Raw genomic sequence first — 19,188 nt, forward strand, 5'->3', positions numbered from 1 at the left:
CGTCTCACTTCTATGGAGCTAGAATGTATTTTAGTAATTAAACTCTTGTGTAAATTCTAAAAACCTCACTTAGGATTTTTTGTCTATATGTTTTTATTCATTTTTGGTCAGTCATAAAATTATCTGGGTTTTTATCTGGGTTTTTCCAAATGGTGAAAATATCTAGTAATGCATTCTGACATTTAGCAAATAGAAATAATTTAGGCAAAACTTACTGACCTAAACCATAAAAAAACCTTAGTGTGATTTAACCTCAGAACTTATGTAAATGTCAACATGTTTCCAGCCACATACGAATAAATCTAAACACACAAGACGGTGAGCTAGTATCAAATTTATTCTGAAAGGCACAAACAAAGATGGTGTTACGAGTTGAAACAGCGCCACACTGTCCATGTCACTCTCTCTGTAATGTTGACTCTTCATTTAGCACCTTAATATTTGGATTATACATGATTTATAAAGTCACGCATACAAAACAAAACAAAAAAAAACAAAAATTGGTGAATAACGTGAGTCAATAGCATAAAAAATAAGGATGAGGAGCTGTATCACATTTAAAGAAATACACTGAATGTCATGAAAAGGTACCGCCATAAGCACGTGGTGTCACATTCAGAACATCGTGGTACCTTTCAGGTCAGCAGTGATCTGATTCATTTCTTGATTCCCGCTGACGCTTTTGGACCTTTTTCCTTTCACATTGGAGCACACGCTTTACATAGGAGCTGCGGATATTTATGTACAGAGAAGTTCATTGTCAAACAATGTGGAACAACATGTTATGTACCTGGAGTGTTTCACGTCTCAAAAAAGTAAGGCACTCATCAAAAAAAAAAAAAAAAAAAGAAACAAAACATACCATGCATTCAGGAGTGGATCCTTCTTCCAGTACATGGTGTACCTAGCGCCCTCTAGTGTTAAACTCTGTTCTGTGTGGCGCCAGGGAGGGCAGATCTGAGATCAGCGACTCAAGCTGCAGAGCAGCTCCGCCTGGCTCCTGACGCTGTGCTGAAACCTTGCTCCAAACACAGAAGAACCCGAACAGACGAGTCTTTCTGAACCGTTAAAGCTGTACTTTTTGTTTTTATTTAAGCAGAAACTAAACTTATTGGCACATTTAATCAAACCGTATTCCATATCAGCTTGCTTTTTATTAATTTCTTCTGTAATTTTAAACCCTGTTTTACCTAATTTATAACCAAAGCCCTTCCTCCGATGGGCGGCGTGAGCTCGCCGAGCAGAACCGTTCGATGACTTCACACGAATAACCGATCGACGCAAAGAAAAACAAAAACAAAACAGAAAGCAATCTACATGACGTCCACAAAGAACTCGCTGGGGTTGCCCATGGCCAGGTGGAACGACTGACGGGACGCGGTCAGCTCTGGAGGCACAGAGCCCAGGTCACGGGTGGGAGGGGCCCCAGGTGGGCCCCCCGGTGTGGAGGAGGGAGGAGGGGGCAGCGCCTGGTGCATGGGGGCCGCCGACAGCTGCTGCGGGTGCTGGAGAGCGTGGGCGGCCATGGCCGGGTGTGGGTGCTGGGGCACCATCATCAGCATCATGGGGTTGTAGGGCAGGATGCCCGGCGGGTACGGGGACATGTGGGGGGGCTGCGGCATCCGGTGGTGGTGGGAGCGCTGCGACGAGGCGTGGCTGTGCTCGCTGGGGGCCGACGAGCCGTGGCCGCGCCTCAGGCTGCCGCGGGTGGAGTACTCCGATTCGCTGCCGCTGCCGGAGCGCGACTCGGCGCCGCCGCCGTCTCCGGAGGGGGATTTCTCCCCCCCGCCCACGGTGCTGCCGGGGCCCTTGCTGCTGCGCCGCCGCTCGCCCTCGCTCCTCGTCGAGCCGCTGCTTCGGCTCCCTGAGAGGAGGAGGAGGAACAGAGGACAGAAACCGTCTCACTTTACTGGTTCGTAACGTTGCTTTTTCCCCAGACCTAAATGTTCTCATTTCAGTCGGTTTGGGTCAAAAGTAGGAAAATTCTGTTGAGCGCTAATTTCCTAAGCTATTCAAAACTAGTGAAAATAAAAAAAATGCACATAAAATTTCTTACATTAAATGTCCCAGAAGTGCCAAAAATCAAGCCAACTGGGATTTTGAGTAAATGGTTGGTTGATTTAATTAATTTTTTCTCAACGTGGGACTTTTTTTCTTTTTTTTGCACTGGACAAATGTACTCAAATTAAATTGTAACATTTTATCCTACATTGACAGCACGAGTTTCTGTACATTTTTAACCACAGAGCCACGCAGTACAGTTGACTGACAAAAAAAATCTGCTTGATTTTGTAAACATGGAGGTTCAGGTTGACCTTTGATGACCCCAGGAAACATTTATTAATATTAAAACGATCGCAGCACAAACTAAACTCTTTGCTGCACAAAACATTTGACACTAATTCTGTTTAATTTGAAGGAGGAGGGGAGTCAAAAGTTAAAAACTGAGTCCATGATAGCTGAAGTTGAAGAATACCTAAAACGTTTTTTTTTGTTTGTTTTTTTTAAACGATTATAAACTATGTTTCGTCACCTTCGCTGTGCTGGCTGCCCGTGCTGCCCGGAGCGTAGCTGTAGCTGGTGAGTTCATGGTACGGAGGCGGCTGGCTGGAGTAGGGATGTGCTGCGTAGGGCTGGTAGGGGAAGGTGTGCATCACGGGCCAGGGGGAGGCGCCGGGGAGCGGCAGGGGGGCCAGGGTGTCCTGATCCGAGGCGCCGCTGGAGCCGTCGTTGTCATTCAGCGACAGGTTGGCCATGTCTGGGTGGGAAGTAGAAGAACAGAATAGATTCAACCCACCAACAAATTAATCAAGAGGAGTTTTACTCTTGAATATAAACCTCTCCTTATCAGAATAAATGCCGTCTGTAATTTCCTTTGGATTGAGATTAACATTTCAGCGACTCACAGTTCTCACAGTCACTCAGATCTCCGAACACGTAGTAGCACTGCTCGGAGAAGGTGATCTTGTTGACGGTGTGTCGGATGAAGCCGGCCTTCAGAAGGTTGCTGGCGTACTTCCTGGCTTCCCGGCGGTCTTGGAATCCCTCGATGTGGTGGAAGAGCCACTCCACTACGTCTGAGCCTGAAACCCAGAGAGCGAGAGAGAGACGGGTTCTCAGTGACACCCAGGAAATAAATGAAACATTTATCTCAGACAGTAACAGACAGGAGGTTGAAATCAGCCTGTTTCATCCGGTTCAAAGTCTTCATGCAAATTTCTCGGGAAAACAGAGCGTCTTCAGTCAGAGGCTTCTTCAAATTCACTGTGTTACCGACCGCTACAGCAGCCACCACTACACACAATAACTCTCTTATACGAGTTACACCAACATTTAATTTACCTCTGGGATCTATAAAGTAGTTTTCAATTTGAATTTGAATTGACTTTAATTGAAAACTGGTTTTGGATTGGACAAAATTTAAGATTTAAGAATAGCTTTGCCACAACCCTTCCAGAAAACATCCAGCCACAGTAAAAAGTATGAGGTTGAGGCGCTACTTGTTTGATGTTTGGCTAAATATTAGTGGAATGCCTTCATGTCTAGACTGGATGTATGATGTTGACCTCTACATTAGAGAAAATCCACAGTGAATTTAAACCCTAAACGTTGTGTAATCAGCAAGGGTGCACCGATTGCAGTTTTCTGACCGATCACAGCGATTTAAAAAGCCTGACCTGCCGATTTTTTTTAAATATCTTGATGCTCTCGGGTGTTATAAGGTCACAACACACCTTCCATGTTCCACTGTTATTTTATTGAAAATAACTGAACGTTTTCTGTGAGTCAGCTCTCCCATTGCAGAGCAAATGGGGCACCAAAAATAAGTTAGAAAAACATCAGATGAAATTATACCACTGCAGACAATCATAAACACCCAGAGTATAAAATAGTGAAGCATGTTGTTCTAAGGCAACGTCACAATCCCAAAATAAAGTTGAGGGACTCCATAGTAATTTGTCTTCAATGTCTCTAAGCTGCAGGATTTTACGATACAAACAAGTCAGATAAAATAAAAACAAAATTCAAAATAAAAAGCACCACATTTGGGCTAATGTGTAAATTTTGTAATTGCTGCTTGTGAGTCAGTTTGCAGGTGATTCCAATTTGGCGCATGTTTCCAGCCAGAACAAGTATTTCCATTCGTAGGATTGAGATTTTTCCCTCCCTCCCACAGGTCACACGGTTTTAATTCTGGGAGCATAATGGCTGCCCTGTAACCCCCAGAGAGCCACAGAGAGCTGAGGTTTTTCTTTTTTTTTTTCCTGCAGGAGTTTCTCTTTTTCTTTTCTTCTTACCCAGGAAGGCGTTGGGGATGGTGATTTTAAGCCACATGCGATCCCTGACCTCCAGTCCCGACTCTGGTGAAGCCATGGCCTTGGCGACGGACGCCATGTCAGAGTGCAGCGACAAGTTAAAGTCGTCGAAACCTGGAGGGAAACAGAAGCACACAAAGCTTTACAATTTCAAAATTCAAGCATGCTGTATTGATCCCGAAAGGGAAATGAAATGCCACCAGTCAGGATCACTTTACTTTCCCATATTTTCAAATTGTCGCTATCACATAACATCTTGATGAAGTAAACTGCAGTTTGCAGTCGTAACGAGACGTAAATGTGTAAAAGTTCAACAGAAGCTAACACAAACCCAACCGGACTCAATCAGATCAAAACCAAGAGGAGAAGCATATCAAAGCACCTAGCACTTATCACACAGACAAACAGAAAGAGGTAAACAGGATTTGTGGGCTAACGTCATTAAAAAGATAAAAGATGAACGGAAACGAAGTCAGCAGAACTTGCGTCATTCCGAACCTCATCTGGCTAAAACTAAGTTGAAAAGCAGACTCACGTTCAGTCTCGGTGACGGAGGAGGAGGAGGTGATGGTGCTGAGGGAGGAGCTGCCCGGATAGGGAGGGTAGGCCCCAGTCATGGCCACAGAGTGGCTGACCCAGGCCGCGGGGTCGATGGGTCGGATCGGCTCATCTGGCAGAGGAAGAGGAGGAAGAGCTGACCGACTGCGGCGTTTGTCTACCGGAGGACCTGAGGGGCTCGTGTACTCACTGCGAGGCAGCGTGAAGTAGCCCTGAGGGGCCGGGTCCCAGCACTTGGCCACCGTCAGTATGATGGGTCTGCCAAAGCCAAAAAAAAAAAAAAAAAAAAAAAACACAGATCAGTTCACGTCCGAGGCAGAACCGGAAGCATGCGGACTGGAAATCAGCGACTCACCCTGGTTTGTGTACGATCTCTCTGAGAACTCGCACCGCGTCGTCGTTACTCATGTTCTCAAAGTTGATGTCATTCACCTTCGACGGCAAAAAGACGTTTATTGAAATACTAAACAGTGTTGCAGATTCATCTATTCTGCTTCTTTTTTTTTTTTTATTATTCAAGGTTTACAACACAACACAGTAACAGAAGCAGCCGTGCCGAAGCAACAATGCATCATTCGTCCCTGCAGACCTGCAGCAGCATGTCTCCGGGTTCGATGCGTCCGTCCGCAGCCACAGCCCCGCCCTTCATGATGGAGCCGATGTAGATGCCGCCGTCCCCTCTTTCGTTGCTCTGGCCCACAATGCTAATACCCAGGAAGTTGTACTTCTCTGCATTGTTGAGACATCAGAGCGGGTCTTTAAAAACGAGCTAAAGAGTGCGTTTTGTCGTTCAACTAAAATATTACTACCGCCGAGTACCGACCCATGTTGAGCGTGACAGTGATGATGTTCAGGGACATCGTGGAGTCCGTCACGCTGCTGAAGGACGAGGCCTGACGAACAAATTGATTCAATTACTACATCTGTGTTAAACTTTTAAAAAGTTCAAACCATGTAAAAAAAAAAAGAGAAAAAGAAAGAAACAAAACACTAAATTTGCAGGAGAGGGTGTCGGAAGTGCTTGTTGTACCCTTTCCAGCCGCGGGGGGCGCTGTTTCCTCCTCCGACGGTGTCGTTTCAGTAGCCTGGAGGCGGTGCTCTGCTCTGTGGCGCTGCTGAACCTACAAGTTTACAGATCAGGAAAAAAGGTCAGCAGGAAGGCGACATCCTCTCCTCAACTGTGCTGCAACTCAGAGAAGAAAACGGAAAAGCAAGAATACAAACAAACTAAAGCTACTGAGATTTAGCAAAAGTTGTGCAAAGTTAGAATCTGATCAAAGTTTCCTTTCTGATCTTCTCCTTTTGTTTCTATAAAGACGTTGATCCAGACTGTGTATTCGGATTGTCACAATAGTTTCGTCCTTCGTCTTTCACCTGCTCATGGTGTCGTCATCCTCAGAGTCACAGAAGCTGGTCGTGTCCAGCTCGCTGCTCATCACTGTGCTGGAGCTCTCGTACCCTGCCAGGTGGCGCTCCAGGCGGCTCTGGCCGTTCATGCGGGGCCCTTGAAAATAAACAGAAAACGGGAGAAATCATGCCGGATGAAGTTTCACCTTTTCCTGTTTTCCCTTTGCCGAGTGGAAAACATTCCACAGTCGAACATTGCCTGATCCTATCTGCCAGCGCTTGGAAGGGTGGAGGCGCGCCAGGTCTGGATAAAGCTCCGTGATACTGGATTGTTTTTTTGTGAGCGCGGTGATGTGCGGTTTCTCACCGTGCTGATCCACGCCCTCTCTGTGGCGGGGTCTCTCCCTCCTGAAGGAAACCACGGACTCGGTTTCAGTCTGATCGTCCAAAGTCTCCACGCTGCCCGTAGCGTTGGGACTGCAGAGAGCAAAACAGACATTCGATATCTGAACCGTTTTCTGTGATCATTGTAAAATTTGCGGATGCCCCTGCGCTTCTTTGAGGATATTTTTTTTAAAGCTCAATGAACCGTTTCGGGTCACGAATGATGAGATTGAGATTTTTTTTTTTTTTTTTTTTTTTTAAACACAGCATGCCTGACGGTCAGCTTTTAGTTACAGGCAATGATCCAGTTACCTGTCACTTCAATTAAGTTTTTCACGTCTGATACCAACACCTGATATGATCTCATCATATTACAATGAATCCAGAAACTAAAGCAGTCATCTCCCGTGGCTTGAATCTCCTGAGAGGATCGGATAACCGCAGATCCATCGGCAGCTCGAGTATAAGCGCTGTTTTGGTATTACAATGGAGGCGAAACCCGATTCCAGGCACAAAGGCAAATGTTGTGCCAAATGTTAAACCCATGCAGGTAATTCCATCATTGTGTGAAGAGGGATCCATTATCTTCCACTTCACTCTTTGATGCCTCCCCTGGTGTGATTTCAGGCGTGTCCCACCGGCAGTGGTCCTTCATTAAGAAACGCTCGTGAACTGAGCGCGATCAAAAACACTCGAGTTGTTTCTGCAAATGAGATGCGTTACTCTCTGGTTCCAATCCATTTACTCCAGAGGGAAGAACCGATCTGGGAGTGATGTCACGCCCAACTTACCGGTTTTCCAGTTACGAGCTGGGGAACCAGTTGCATATGCGCTCGGTGATCAGTGGTGCCCTTGGTCACAGCGCAGCTCAGTTCGAGTTTTAAATTGTACCCCAAAAAAAAAAAAAAAAAATCTAATGACATGGTTAAATTCTCCATGTGCTCTCCAGCTTCCTGTATTTACATTTTGCTCTCCCACCATGAAAAGATTACAAGTTAACAAATCGGTTATCTGATTGGGACCAACGTAAACAAGCTAGGTGTGAAAACGTCTCTTAAACGTCTTCGGACTTTTTAAAGGATTGTTAAGAATTGGGATAGAGAGGAAATTCTTTCTAACAGAAATATTCACTCTGTCACTGATCTGCAGATTTATGATATACTCTGGAAAGCAATAGCTGTTTAGACTTGACAACTGTTTAAACTTTAAATACTGCTTTAGTACATATTTTCCTAATAATAGAACGTGTCCTCCGATTTAGAGGAAGATCCTATAAATCACATGCTCCTTTTTGTTCTTTTTCCCCCAACACTGGTTTATTTGAAGGAAGAAATCGAGAACAGCTCAGACTAATAGTTGTCCTCTAAACGAGAAAATGTAGAAAAATAAAGAGGGTAACTAGAAAACAGCACCTTGCTTCTGCGTGTTAGCAATGAAAGAAATCATCAGTTTCTCAAACACTTATTATGTTTGTTTCAACATCACAGCTAAATAATGAGTTTTATAGATAAATGCATTTTTTGAGGACAAATTCCTAACTAAAAAGCCAACAGTTGTGAGATTTCTCGCATTGCAATAATCTTTTTCGAATGCGACTCTTCTGAATTTGGTCGTTATTGTTCTGCTAAAGCCTCCAAGACTTTCCTTCAGAGGCACGTTTGGAGCGCCGTTCAGCAACGGCTTTCTAAAGTCTAAATCCGTTTTAAACGTAATCTTCAGCTCCAAAACCAATCATATGACTGGCTGAATGTGGGAGCTGTGTGAGTAAACCTGCTTATGTTTACCTCAGCTGGTTTTTAGACATCTTAAAGCTCGCTGCTACAAGGACTGCTGGTGTGCAGCGAAGCCAACGCAGAGAACTCGATTTTTGTTGAACTATTTTCTTTAGTTGTAGTTTAATAGTTATAATGTCCACCATTCAGAAACGTGCAAACAAAATCAAACCCATGTGTCTTTTATTCAGTTCTATTAAACACAACACCAATCACATTTATTGACATGATCTGATAAAGATGCATGGAAAGTCTTTTAATAAGAGTTTAATTGCAGGAATCTCACAGTGGAAAGAAAACTTAACCCTTTAATATGAGTTTATTTATTTAGCAGGAGTAAAAAAAATTATATGAAATACTTAAGAAAACCCCTGCAATTAATGGCCGACCTGCTGTCAGTACTGAAACACAGCAGAGCTCATTTTTCATTTACCATTTTTGCTAACTTTGAAAACATTCACCGCGCTTAGGGCCTGCTAAATAAATTTTTTTTGAACAAACCGAAAAACACTAATTTACGTGGTTGCTTTGTAAACTCTCAGTTGAATAAAGTTCGACACCCGTGTTGAAATGTTGTTTATCGTTACAAATACTTCACGTATTTAAGACGTTCATATTCACGCTCTTATTTTGAAGTGGTTGAAAACTATTCACATTGTCCACCTCTAAGGACAGAAAGATTTTTTTTTTTTCATGAATGCTCCTAAAATAACTGGCTTATATGATTGTCATGGAGACTCGTTGATCCAAATATGCCCCTGCTGGCCAGCGCACGACAACAGTGAGTTTTGTAGAATTTAACCTATAACTGAGAATGGTTACATTTTTAATATGAACTTTTTAAATAATTAAAATTAACACACATTTGCTTTTCTTGCATAATAAGTTATTGCATCTTTTAAGAGTGGCTTAAGAAATGGGCCACTGAGCGTACAAGCATAAATTTAAAAAAATGTGCCAGGCACATTTAATTTAACTGGGAGTAAAAATAAACCATTTCACCAGAGATTTTCTAAAAAAAATAAATAAATAAATTAAGTAACTGTGAGCGTCCTCAGTATAGACAACAGGGGCTTCAGGTAAGATCAGTTACAAGATCTCTGCAGTATTCCTGCAGGAACCCGAGACAGAGAGCGTGAGCTGCTCAAGAGTTTCTCTGTCAAAGTTTACACCAAACTTTAAGTCTGGAAAACCTTCATGTCCAGCATCCAGGTCATGTCCTACAGGGTTTACTGTAGAGTAAATGAGAACAACTGTGCTTTGCTTACTGGAAGGAGGGTGGTCTGGAGTCCCCGATGCCCCCTGTCCTCTCTGCAGGTGGGGGTGGCAGGGGCGGTGGAGGTGGTGAAGGCTGGGCGGTTGTTTCCACAGGGGGCACCACCGCAACTGGAGGCTCTGCAACGGGAGTCTCCGAAGACACCAACTAAGAAAAGAGAGAGACAAACGGAACAAGTGGCGATGAGTTAGAGACAGGACGTGCAGGATGGCAAAAAAAAAGAGAAAATAAACCTATATGTTGAAGCTGAAAGCGAGAGGAGTGGTTGAGAAATTCAGAAGACTGAAAGGAGGAGGAGGAGAGCGGAGGTGAAAGGAGGGGAAACGTCTACCATGTCAATTACTTTGACATAGAAACACTCGACTCTTTTCAGACAAACGTCTCAAGGGCAAACTGAAACGCTATCCCACACTTAACCTGTCTCCCTTCATTATCCAGGAAAACTGGCCACACACACAAACAGCAACAATCAGGATGAAAGCCGCGCAGCCTCGGATTACAAGGCGCATGAAACACACAGACAGGAAGGGAGTGAGACTGAAAAATGGAGGGATAAAAAGTTTCAATCCAGAGGTCTCATCACTTTGACGCCGCGCAGGCGCTCGGCGTGCTCAGAAACACATTACGGCGTATTAGTGTCACGAATTTTAAAACGTTGACAGTAAAGAGTTTCCTGTAAATGAGCTCCGTCTGTAGAAACGATCCCAAACGATGAGCAACATGTGGACAGACGTCCCTGCATGGAAAGACTTCAGGGATTCCTGCTCCAGTCTGCAGATCACATATCAGCTCCTCTGCTCTCCAACCTTTGTTCTCCTTTTCCTTTCATGTTTTTTTTTCTTTTTTCTCCTGCCTCGATCTTATGCACTTAGCAGATGCTCTGGCCCCCAGACCTGCGTTTCTGGGCCAAGTCTCGGTGTTCTGTCTTTGTTCGGATCCAAGTCGCAGGGTGGGGTGAAACAGCTGGGACTTCCACCAGAGAAAAGGAAAAGTATTACAACAGTTGTTTTGGCAAATCGCTTTACTGTAAGCGTTCGCAGGCCGTGCGACACGGAGCCAGAGCTGGAGCATCATCGGACAAACGGGGGGCCTTTCTTTATGTCCAGGAAGCAGCTGTGCTCTGCCAATGGAAGACGTTTCACTGGGGTTAATTAGTGACGAAATGTGAAGAATATGTGGACTTTATGCTAGACTCAAAGGGACTGCAGCATAACTTCGATACCAACAGTTCAGACTCTTCCACGAAATCAAAAACTCACTTGCTGCAATGTTCAGATTCCTTCCTCACTCCCCTGGACGAAACTAAAAGATTTAGCTCTGATCACATTTCTGTTGATTTCCATCCATCCATTGTTTAAGTGGCGATCCTAAAACCCTCTTTTCTCTTCAAGTTGAGAAACTTCTTCATAAGCCAGATGAGAAACGTAACTTCTAAGCACCGAGTGTACATATAACACAAAAGCCTTCATGCAAAATTCAGAAATATTTGAATAAAAGCCAACATGTGTAGAAAATTGTCAAAGAAATAAAGAACAAGTTCACATCTTCTTACCCACGACACCACTCTGCCGTTAAAACAAGGCAACTTGGCGCCATCGTCGGAAATCTCTTCCTTCACCACCCTGGAGAAAGAGAAAAGGAGAGGAGAGGTTCAGGAAGCATAAACTGCTCTGTTTTCACAACACTGGTGACGGATGAAGGTGATCTCACAGTAGCACAGCTGAGCGGAGGAACATGTTGCTCAGAAGGAGAACAGTGAAAATGTAGGGAGTCAAAGAGTCGACACGTTCAGATAAATGCGTTTGTCTCAAAGCAGGAACACGCGAAGTGAAAACATGACGGTGATTCTTCTTGCAACGTCTTTCCTTTGGGGCAGCGAACATCCATCCCCATCCATCCATCCATTCATCCATAGATCCATCCATTCATAGATCGATCCATCCATCCATCCATCCATCCATCCATAAATTCATCCATCATATTTACCGGCAGGCACGACGGTCTTGATGCACGTTTGCTAAAGTATTACCAAATATTACACTCAGGCACTCTTTGCAACTACAATATTGCACACACTGAAGGTGGAATAATGACTAGTTTGATACATTGTGAAGCTCAATCTGAAACATCAAATGTTTTATTTATTTATATTTTATTCAAGCTGTGCAAATAAACAATAACAAAGCAGGGGAACCGGTGGAAAAATACAAATTTTCCCTCGTCAGGAATGACCACAAACACGTGGTGTATGATTGTATGATTTGTTCTAAGAAATTAGATCCAAGATGAAGCAAGGCAATAAAATAAACATTTTAATATTTTAATGAAACAAAGCTGTAAGGTTTGGATTTCTTTTTTTTTTTTTGCCTTAATTTGATGTCATTTACAATTTTCTGTTTCCAGAAACCAGCAAAAGAGTTGAAACACTGGGTTCCTTTAAATCAGAGCTGCTTTTGATAAATACTACATTGATCAATATATTTGATCTGCTTTATTTCTGTTCTGTACAAACACACAACTCCATGTCTCAATGAGATTTATCTGGATAAACGAATGTAAAATAAAATTAAAAACATTGTTTGAATACCCAATTCGCTGTCAGGAATTCCTGAAATCAGCTAAAATGTGTTAATACCTGTAGGAAGCTTCTCCAGAGGAACATAAACCACTTTTTTTTTTTTTTTTTTTTTTTACAATAAATGAATTGGTCATTTTATTGGTTTTGCAGAGGCGTCAGACGGGAAGCGGCAGGACTGGACATGACCGTAGCCGCTATGAACAATGCGCGATGTCCTAAAGGAGGCTGCGGCTTTCACAAGCATCCCAGAGCCTGGTGCCGCGCTAAAAATATGCTTCTGGTCTATTTCTGATGGAAGATGTGTCGAGCTGCACACAGCAGGCGAGGCAGACAGGCAGTCGGACAGCAGCGGCGCTGAACATACGGAGAGAAAAACATGTCAAGCAAACTAACTTCATGCAGCCGCTGAAATATCCCACAGGTTTCCTTTGATTTTTGTAAAAGAAAAAAAAAAAATCAACACACCGTAAAACGTGTCAAATCAGTCAGGAACCGTTAGAAAATAAAAATCCACAATCAGAGAAATTAACAAGTAACATTTCTTTTTTTTTTTGGTCGTCTTTCTTTGGAAGTTTTTGTGCCCTGATCAACTTGAAATCACAAGTTTACCAAATAAAAAGATAAATTTTTTTGTTCTCCCACACTGTCTGAAGTTAAATCAGGAGCTTTTCTTGCTTTAAGTTAGCAAAAATTACCACATTCATTTCTATTTGCTAACTGGGATAAATAATTTTGGGTAATTCCAACATAAAACAAGAAAGGTTTGGTTTGATTTAACTGCAGACTGAGAAAAAAGAAGGTGAATGTGTCTATTTGTTGTACGTAAACTTCTGGTTTCACATTGATATGCATTAGATCTATACAACTAAAAGAAGCTGCTTGCAAATATCAAAAGGTTCAAACACAGAACCCGCCGTGCGTCCACCTCTGTCCCATCAGAGACAAAAACATCATTTGTGAACTTTCCTGCGACACAACGCTATTATTCAAATATTTTTCTCAGACAGGATTACAAAGAGAGAGCCTCTCAGCCGATATGCAGCCCATTTAGTTGAGAATCAGTCGGCCTCCGCTGGGCTTTTGAAAGCAGCTGTTGAGTGCCGGTTTAGAGAGTGTCAGCATAAAGCCAGCTTGTTGTGGGAACTGGTGGGAATCTGCAGCAGGAAGCTGGAAGACAGTATTTGTGGACCGCCGGGTGTCGGTCCACAAATGTTTCCTTCATTTATTCAACATTCATATGTCTTCATACACAGTCAGCAGCAGCCATTATGCAACAGTTTTTCCTTCTTTACTGTTTAGTCTAATCAAACAAGTGAAAACTGCTTCAGACAATAAAACGGGCATAAGCATGCACGTCTGAGAAACATATGATTCCAGTCTTTAAAAGTATTAAAATCCACTCCGCTGCCGTTCTCCTAGTCCCCTGCAGCCATTACATTCCTCCCTCTCAACAGCATCAGCTTTCTAATAATTAATCTTCCTGAAACGGCTCCCTGATGCTCTCCCTGAGCGCAGAAGAAGATCCAGAGACTCCAACCGAGCTCCGCTCTCCCCCCCTTGTAGACGACGACCCAGACGACGCAGCAAATGGCTGGGATCCCTCCCCTCGTGGTCCAGCGCCGGTTCTGGATCCCCCTCCTCCCCTCTGCCACACACGAGGCTCTGGCCGACAGCTGGCCTCGTACCAGGGCAAATGAAAACACACACTCCTCTCCTGGGTCGACGAGAGAGGAGGGGGAGGGAAGAAAAAAAATCCCTGCTTCGACTGGACAGCTGACTCGGGAACTGTGTTTGAATTTTTTTCGTCTGAGCTCAGTTGGAGACGTTCGGATGAGTGAATCAGACCCGGCAGGCGGGTTTGAAGTGGGAGGTGGTTTCTACGGCTGATTCTGAGTTTCCGTACTCCGCTGAGTGGGTCGCCCGCTATGTGCGCAAACAGTAGTCCAGAGTCAAAAACGGTTATGCAACGTCGACTAAAAGAGGAAATTTGTCAGTGTTTAACCTGGCTGGTCGTATCATGATATAAGCGTTTCATATCAGTCGATAGATAATTTTTTTGTTTGTTTTAAATATCTGAAATATGGCGTGATCGCTTCTGTTTTATCCATAGTTTTTATTTCATGCCTTTCTTCTTATTTTTTTAAGCAGTTATGAGGTTGCTGCTGTGCAAGTTACTCAACAAACCGTTGCTAGGTAACCAAAGAGTGAGCGAGCGGTTGCTGGGTAACCATAGAGTGGGTGAGTTAGTTGATGGCACCTGCCTTTCTTAGTTGGTCCGTGAAAGGTTCAGCCTCTAAAGCGTTTAATCTGCCTACATCCCCCAGAATGCAGTGCGGTTCTGTATTGCAGTTCAGCGAATATTCTATATACTGAATACTTTATCAGATGCACAATCTATTTTTATCACGACAAATCATAAAAATACTCAAAAGGCAGATCATACGGGTAGACTGCGACCAAAGATGACATAAGTAACATTCAAAGTGATTTAAAGTGCTCTGAAAGCCTTTTTATTTGATAAAGCCAATATTTCCAAGAGCTGCAGAACATATCCAAGAAAAACATAAACGTGCACAATAATGATATCGTAATGATAGTCTAGTATATTTCAGTTGCTGTGTCTTTGTTACCTGCGTCTGATTAAAATAGCAGTCCCAGCTGGATTAACTCTTACTACCCTCAATGTTCACATTTTATTTAGACGATAGTACAAACTTTGGACAACAAATCATTACATTTTAAGGACCAAGAAGAAGATGTTTGAAATAAAACAGCTGTTTCAAATAATAATTTATACACTTTGTTTGGATAATGTCATTAAACCTTCAAAAAAAAATAAAAAAAAGTTTTTTGGCTGTCCAGCTATTCAGAATAAATATCAATGTATTGACTTGCAGCAGTCTAAAACGGTCAACTTAATTTTGTTGGAAAATGACAGCGACAGATAACACTCTGCTGTGAGAAACAGAAATCCAATGTTTTTGTCCGAGAAAACATGGACGTTCATTCATAAACTAAACATTCTGCGTCTTCAACTCGAGTTTTACCAACCAACGGCTCAACATAGAGTCCCAGCTAAAAAAAAAAAAGAGAGAGAGAGGAAAAACCAAAACAAAAGAGGTAATTTTTAAAACTCTGGGTATGTTTACGTTGTCAGCAGGGATTTTTACAAGTGCAGCAGTAAATAAACCTCTGGTGTAGTTGACAGAACGCCTCGGTCTGTTGCATAATCACAAAATCCTGTGATGGGTCAAAAATCACAGTCGCAAACACACTGAATAACGGCAGTGACCACAATTCAAAAACTCAGAGTGACTGGAAAATTGGGATGATAAAAAAAGAATGAGAAGACAGAAGGATATTACATCATGTTGACGTAGGGTTGTAATCAAAGCTACAACCAAGAGCTTGTAAATTAATCAGATTTACTTTAATACCTCCTTCTGCAGTGTTTCTCAAACTTTTCTGGATTTTATATTTTTTTAAAAATTGTACAACAGAGCAACACAAAGCAGCGGATAATTGTGAAGTAGAATCAAAAAGACGCATGGTCTTCTAAAATTGTTGAAGATGAAAATCTGAAAAGTTTGTAAGCAGCCACACTGAACAGTAGTTTGCTGTACTTTCTAAAAGTGTGGAGGGTTTATTTCCCATCAACAGAGACGACTGAAAAGCATTCCCCCCACAGCATGACGCTGCCACCTCCGTGTTTTACTGTGGAGATGTTCTGCTGAGGATGGCGTGCAGTGTGACGTTTCCCAGCATGCATCATGTTTTGGTTAAAAACTTCCATTAAGGTCTCATCTGACCGGGACACCTTCTTCTGCATCTTCTCCCAGCTGAATACAAATACACATTTTTCATGTTACTTATAACAGATTTAACAAACCGCATATAATCGTCTTTATATTTCACAATTACACACCTATATTAATATTTGTTTTGGTCCTGATATTGAAAAACATTTAGCTCGGGTATTGGGATGATGTGCCCAATCTATGAGGGTATATCTATTCAGTCCAATTCTGTGTTTTGTGTACTGAGTGACGTCATGCTTCATTATTTATTTCACGTTATATTTAGAAATCCTAATTGCACTTTCTGAACCATTTGAAAGGTTTGTCGTCATTTTTTTTTCAATGTTTCACCAAGATAGTCAAGCTGTTGGTTTTTATCAGTTTCAGTTTCTTTATTATTTACTTCACATTTGCCGTTATACTCCTAATTGCGCTGACTGAACAAATTAAAAGTTGTGCTGCTTATGTTGACCAAGCTTGTGAATCTAATTGTGTGTTTCAGTGTGTTGTACTGGTGCAGAGTTATCAAATATATTTGTAATTCAGTACATTCATGTACGTGTTTGAAAAAAAAAAAAAAGTTTCAAGTCGATTCAAAATCATCAGATTATTGGATCGTATCGGACGATACTAAACCACAGATATCTGTATCGGTATCAAAAGTGAAAAAAGCAGATTGGTATTTTTTAGCACATATACTATTACAAAATGTCATTAATTTTGTGGTCGTCATATGAGAAATTTTTTTTTTTTTTTTAATTAAAGGACGTATGAATAATCTCCTTCTGTGTGGGGAGTGCCAAGTCAACCTAGCCTTAAAGTAAAGCAATCTTGCACAATCGCAAGCTTGAATTTGGGTTTGCCTCTGCAGCTCTGGTGCCATCCAACATGGGGGGAAAAAAAACATCCAAAACTACAATGCATTTAACTGAAACCCTGAGGGTCTCACCGGGTGAATAAACCACAAACACACATTCCTCTGCAGGAAAATGCACAGCAGCCACACAGGGGGAGAGAGAGAGAGAGAAAAAAGAGGATTAATTGATAGAGGAGACAGCTATTTCTCAGAGAGGGTCAGGAGAAAGCCAGGGAATGAAAGGATGGCTGGCAGGCCAAAGTGTTGAAGAGGTAGGGAGGAGGGGGAGAAAACCCTGGCTTCAGTCCTGAAGGAAAGAAAAGGCAAGGATTTCACCAGATGATGGGCTGAGGGAGGAAGGAAGGGAGGGAGGGATGAGGATTAGGGCACAGAAAAGCAGCAGGAACAGGGAATGTTTCCCATTGTAATGATGATGTTTAGTGAGAAATGTCCCAACCTGAAGAAGCAACTTTTAAGAATATATTTTTTAATTTATTCTCCCTGCAGCTACAGTTGGAAATACCCCTCCGATCTCTAATTTGGTTCAAGTTTAAGTGCCTGCTCCTGCCCTCAGACACTACTTGTGAATTAAGACTACATTTCGTGGCTTTCCTGCTTGTGCAATGCACCAAAAGCATTAGAGGGGAAAATCAGAGCAGCTCACCCAAAGTCTTGGTCCATAGACTTGAAAAAGAATTTGTAGTTTGGCTTGTTGAGGACCTGTTTGAAATCCAGCAGGGTGATATTTTCTGCAGCTATGGGGATCTTCACCAAGTACGGGGTCTCCTCTTCGTCGATGTGATAGATGATTTTGGTCTCCGCCATCTCGGCGCTGGATAAAAGCTGGACGTTTTCCCCGGAGAGAGACAGGCTGCGAGGGAGCCGAGGTAGCGTTAACTTTGTTGGGGACTCAGCTAGGTAGCTAACGAGATGCAGCGCTGACGGGACGGGACGGGGCCGCTGATATTTTTCAGCCCGAGCCCACGGACACAAAGCGCTGGAAAGTCCTCGCTCTAAACCTCCGTGGACGACTTCACGCTCGCGCCGACGCTCCTTCCCTCCGTTACCGAGGGGCAGAAAACGGCAAACACGCTACATCCACACGGCTAAAACTTCCAGCAACTTTTCCCCCAACAAAAACATAAAGAGGAGGGGGTTGGGGGTGTCTAAAAACTTTTTCACCGCTTGTTGCAAGCCAACGCGGCGTGTGACGTAAAGACGTTGCCCCCCTCCCTCCCGCCAGGTTTTTTTTTGTTGTTTTTTTTTACGTGCTGTCCCAGCCATGCTCCCTCTACCAGGTAGGGAGTTCAAGGAGTGCCAGGTATATTTAAAAGAATGATGTTCCTTAAAACAGATTGGTTTTAGAATAAGGTTATGTAAAGTTTATATTAGTAATAAGCAAATTCTCTTTAAAAAAATTAAATAAAAAATGAAAAAAGATGGCGTATGAAGGTGAAGAAATCCTCAGGTATAGTGGAAGGCTAGTAATAAGTTCAGGGGTGTTCAGAAATTTTGTCCATTTTTTCTTAATTAAAGAAGCCAAAATTCAATTTAATGTGTTTTATTTGATCTTTAGCTGCTCTGCAATGAGCTAAACAGACAATATTTAAATAAAACAATGTTTGATTTTTACAGAAAAGAATCACAACTTTAAGTTTGAGCACACAAGCAAGGAATTTGACTGAGATTCTGCTTTGCTCCAAATGAAGACATTTGTAACACTGTTAAAAGCAAAACAAATATAAACATCTGTAAATCATTGTGGCAAAGACTTTGGTATGTTTGTTTTCTTATTGCAAATCAGGCATGCAACTTTTCTACTGTGACCAGATCAGAAAATGGCTCACTCTTTCCTTCAGAACAATTGCTGTAAATAACCACGATTAATCAAAAGCCGCATCTATGTCTGATTTAGAGTAGAATTTGCTGGATGTTTGTGGTCCTACCTACTTTGAACCACAGCCAGTTCATTCACAGCTGTCACTATTACTTTTTTTGTTTCAAAACTATTGCTATATTGATCAAAATACAGATAGTTTGATAAGATTATGTACTTTTGATCATTTTTGTCTTCAAGTATTTTATATGCTTTACAACTAAAGAAAGAGAACTATGTCACTGAATCTCATTCAAAGTCTGTGGACATAATTTAATGTTTATTTTATTTATGTATTTATTTATTTATTTATTTTTACAGTTTCAGGATATTTTTTTCCTGAATTGTATTTTTATCATGTCTGGTTACTAATTGCTCAAAATGTAAAAAAAAAAAAAGAAAGAAAGAAAGAAAGAAAAGAAAAGAAA

At 42.3% G+C, this 19,188-nt stretch overlaps 1 protein-coding gene across 2 annotated transcripts; it reads right to left on the reverse strand.

Moving 5' to 3' along the window:
- Positions 1-318: 318 nt before the first annotated feature.
- dvl2 (dishevelled segment polarity protein 2) lies at positions 319-18,412 on the reverse strand. Of its 2 annotated transcripts, XM_014972159.2 has the most exons (15): positions 17,549-18,408; positions 11,206-11,275; positions 9,646-9,800; positions 6,589-6,698; positions 6,249-6,378; positions 5,905-5,995; positions 5,698-5,767; positions 5,464-5,603; positions 5,230-5,306; positions 5,065-5,132; positions 4,852-4,986; positions 4,299-4,430; positions 2,907-3,083; positions 2,534-2,758; positions 319-1,864 (listed from the first exon to the last, which is right to left on the reverse strand). In XM_014972159.2, exons 1-15 carry the CDS (start codon positions 17,707-17,709, stop codon positions 1,314-1,316), a joined length of 2,292 nt encoding a protein of 763 aa, XP_014827645.1. In that variant the 5' UTR covers positions 17,710-18,408; the 3' UTR covers positions 319-1,313. The 2 variants fall into 2 exon arrangements, with proteins under 2 accessions (XP_014827645.1, XP_087871531.1); XM_088015405.1 differs by having other exon boundaries at positions 4,852-5,132; positions 17,549-18,412.
- Between the last annotated feature and the right edge of the window lie 776 nt (positions 18,413-19,188).

The sequence above is a fragment of the Poecilia mexicana genome, unplaced genomic scaffold (genome assembly GCF_051168715.1).
Source record: "Poecilia mexicana isolate PSO_F unplaced genomic scaffold, ASM5116871v1 scaffold_18, whole genome shotgun sequence".
NCBI classification, from domain to species: Eukaryota; Metazoa; Chordata; class Actinopteri; order Cyprinodontiformes; family Poeciliidae; genus Poecilia; species Poecilia mexicana.

Excerpts from the sequence above, each read along its gene's own strand:
- dvl2 (XM_088015405.1), bottom strand. The coding sequence starts at position 17,709 with ATGGCGGAGACCAAAATCATCTATCACATCGACGAAGAGGAGACCCCG. Across the intron at positions 5,768-5,904 it reads GCCCCCCGCGGCTGGAAAGG|GCCTCGTCCTTCAGCAGCGT; the intron begins GTACAACAAGCA and ends TTTGTTCGTCAG. Across the intron at positions 2,759-2,906 it reads TCTGAGTGACTGTGAGAACT|ACATGGCCAACCTGTCGCTG; the intron begins GTGAGTCGCTGA and ends CTTCCCACCCAG.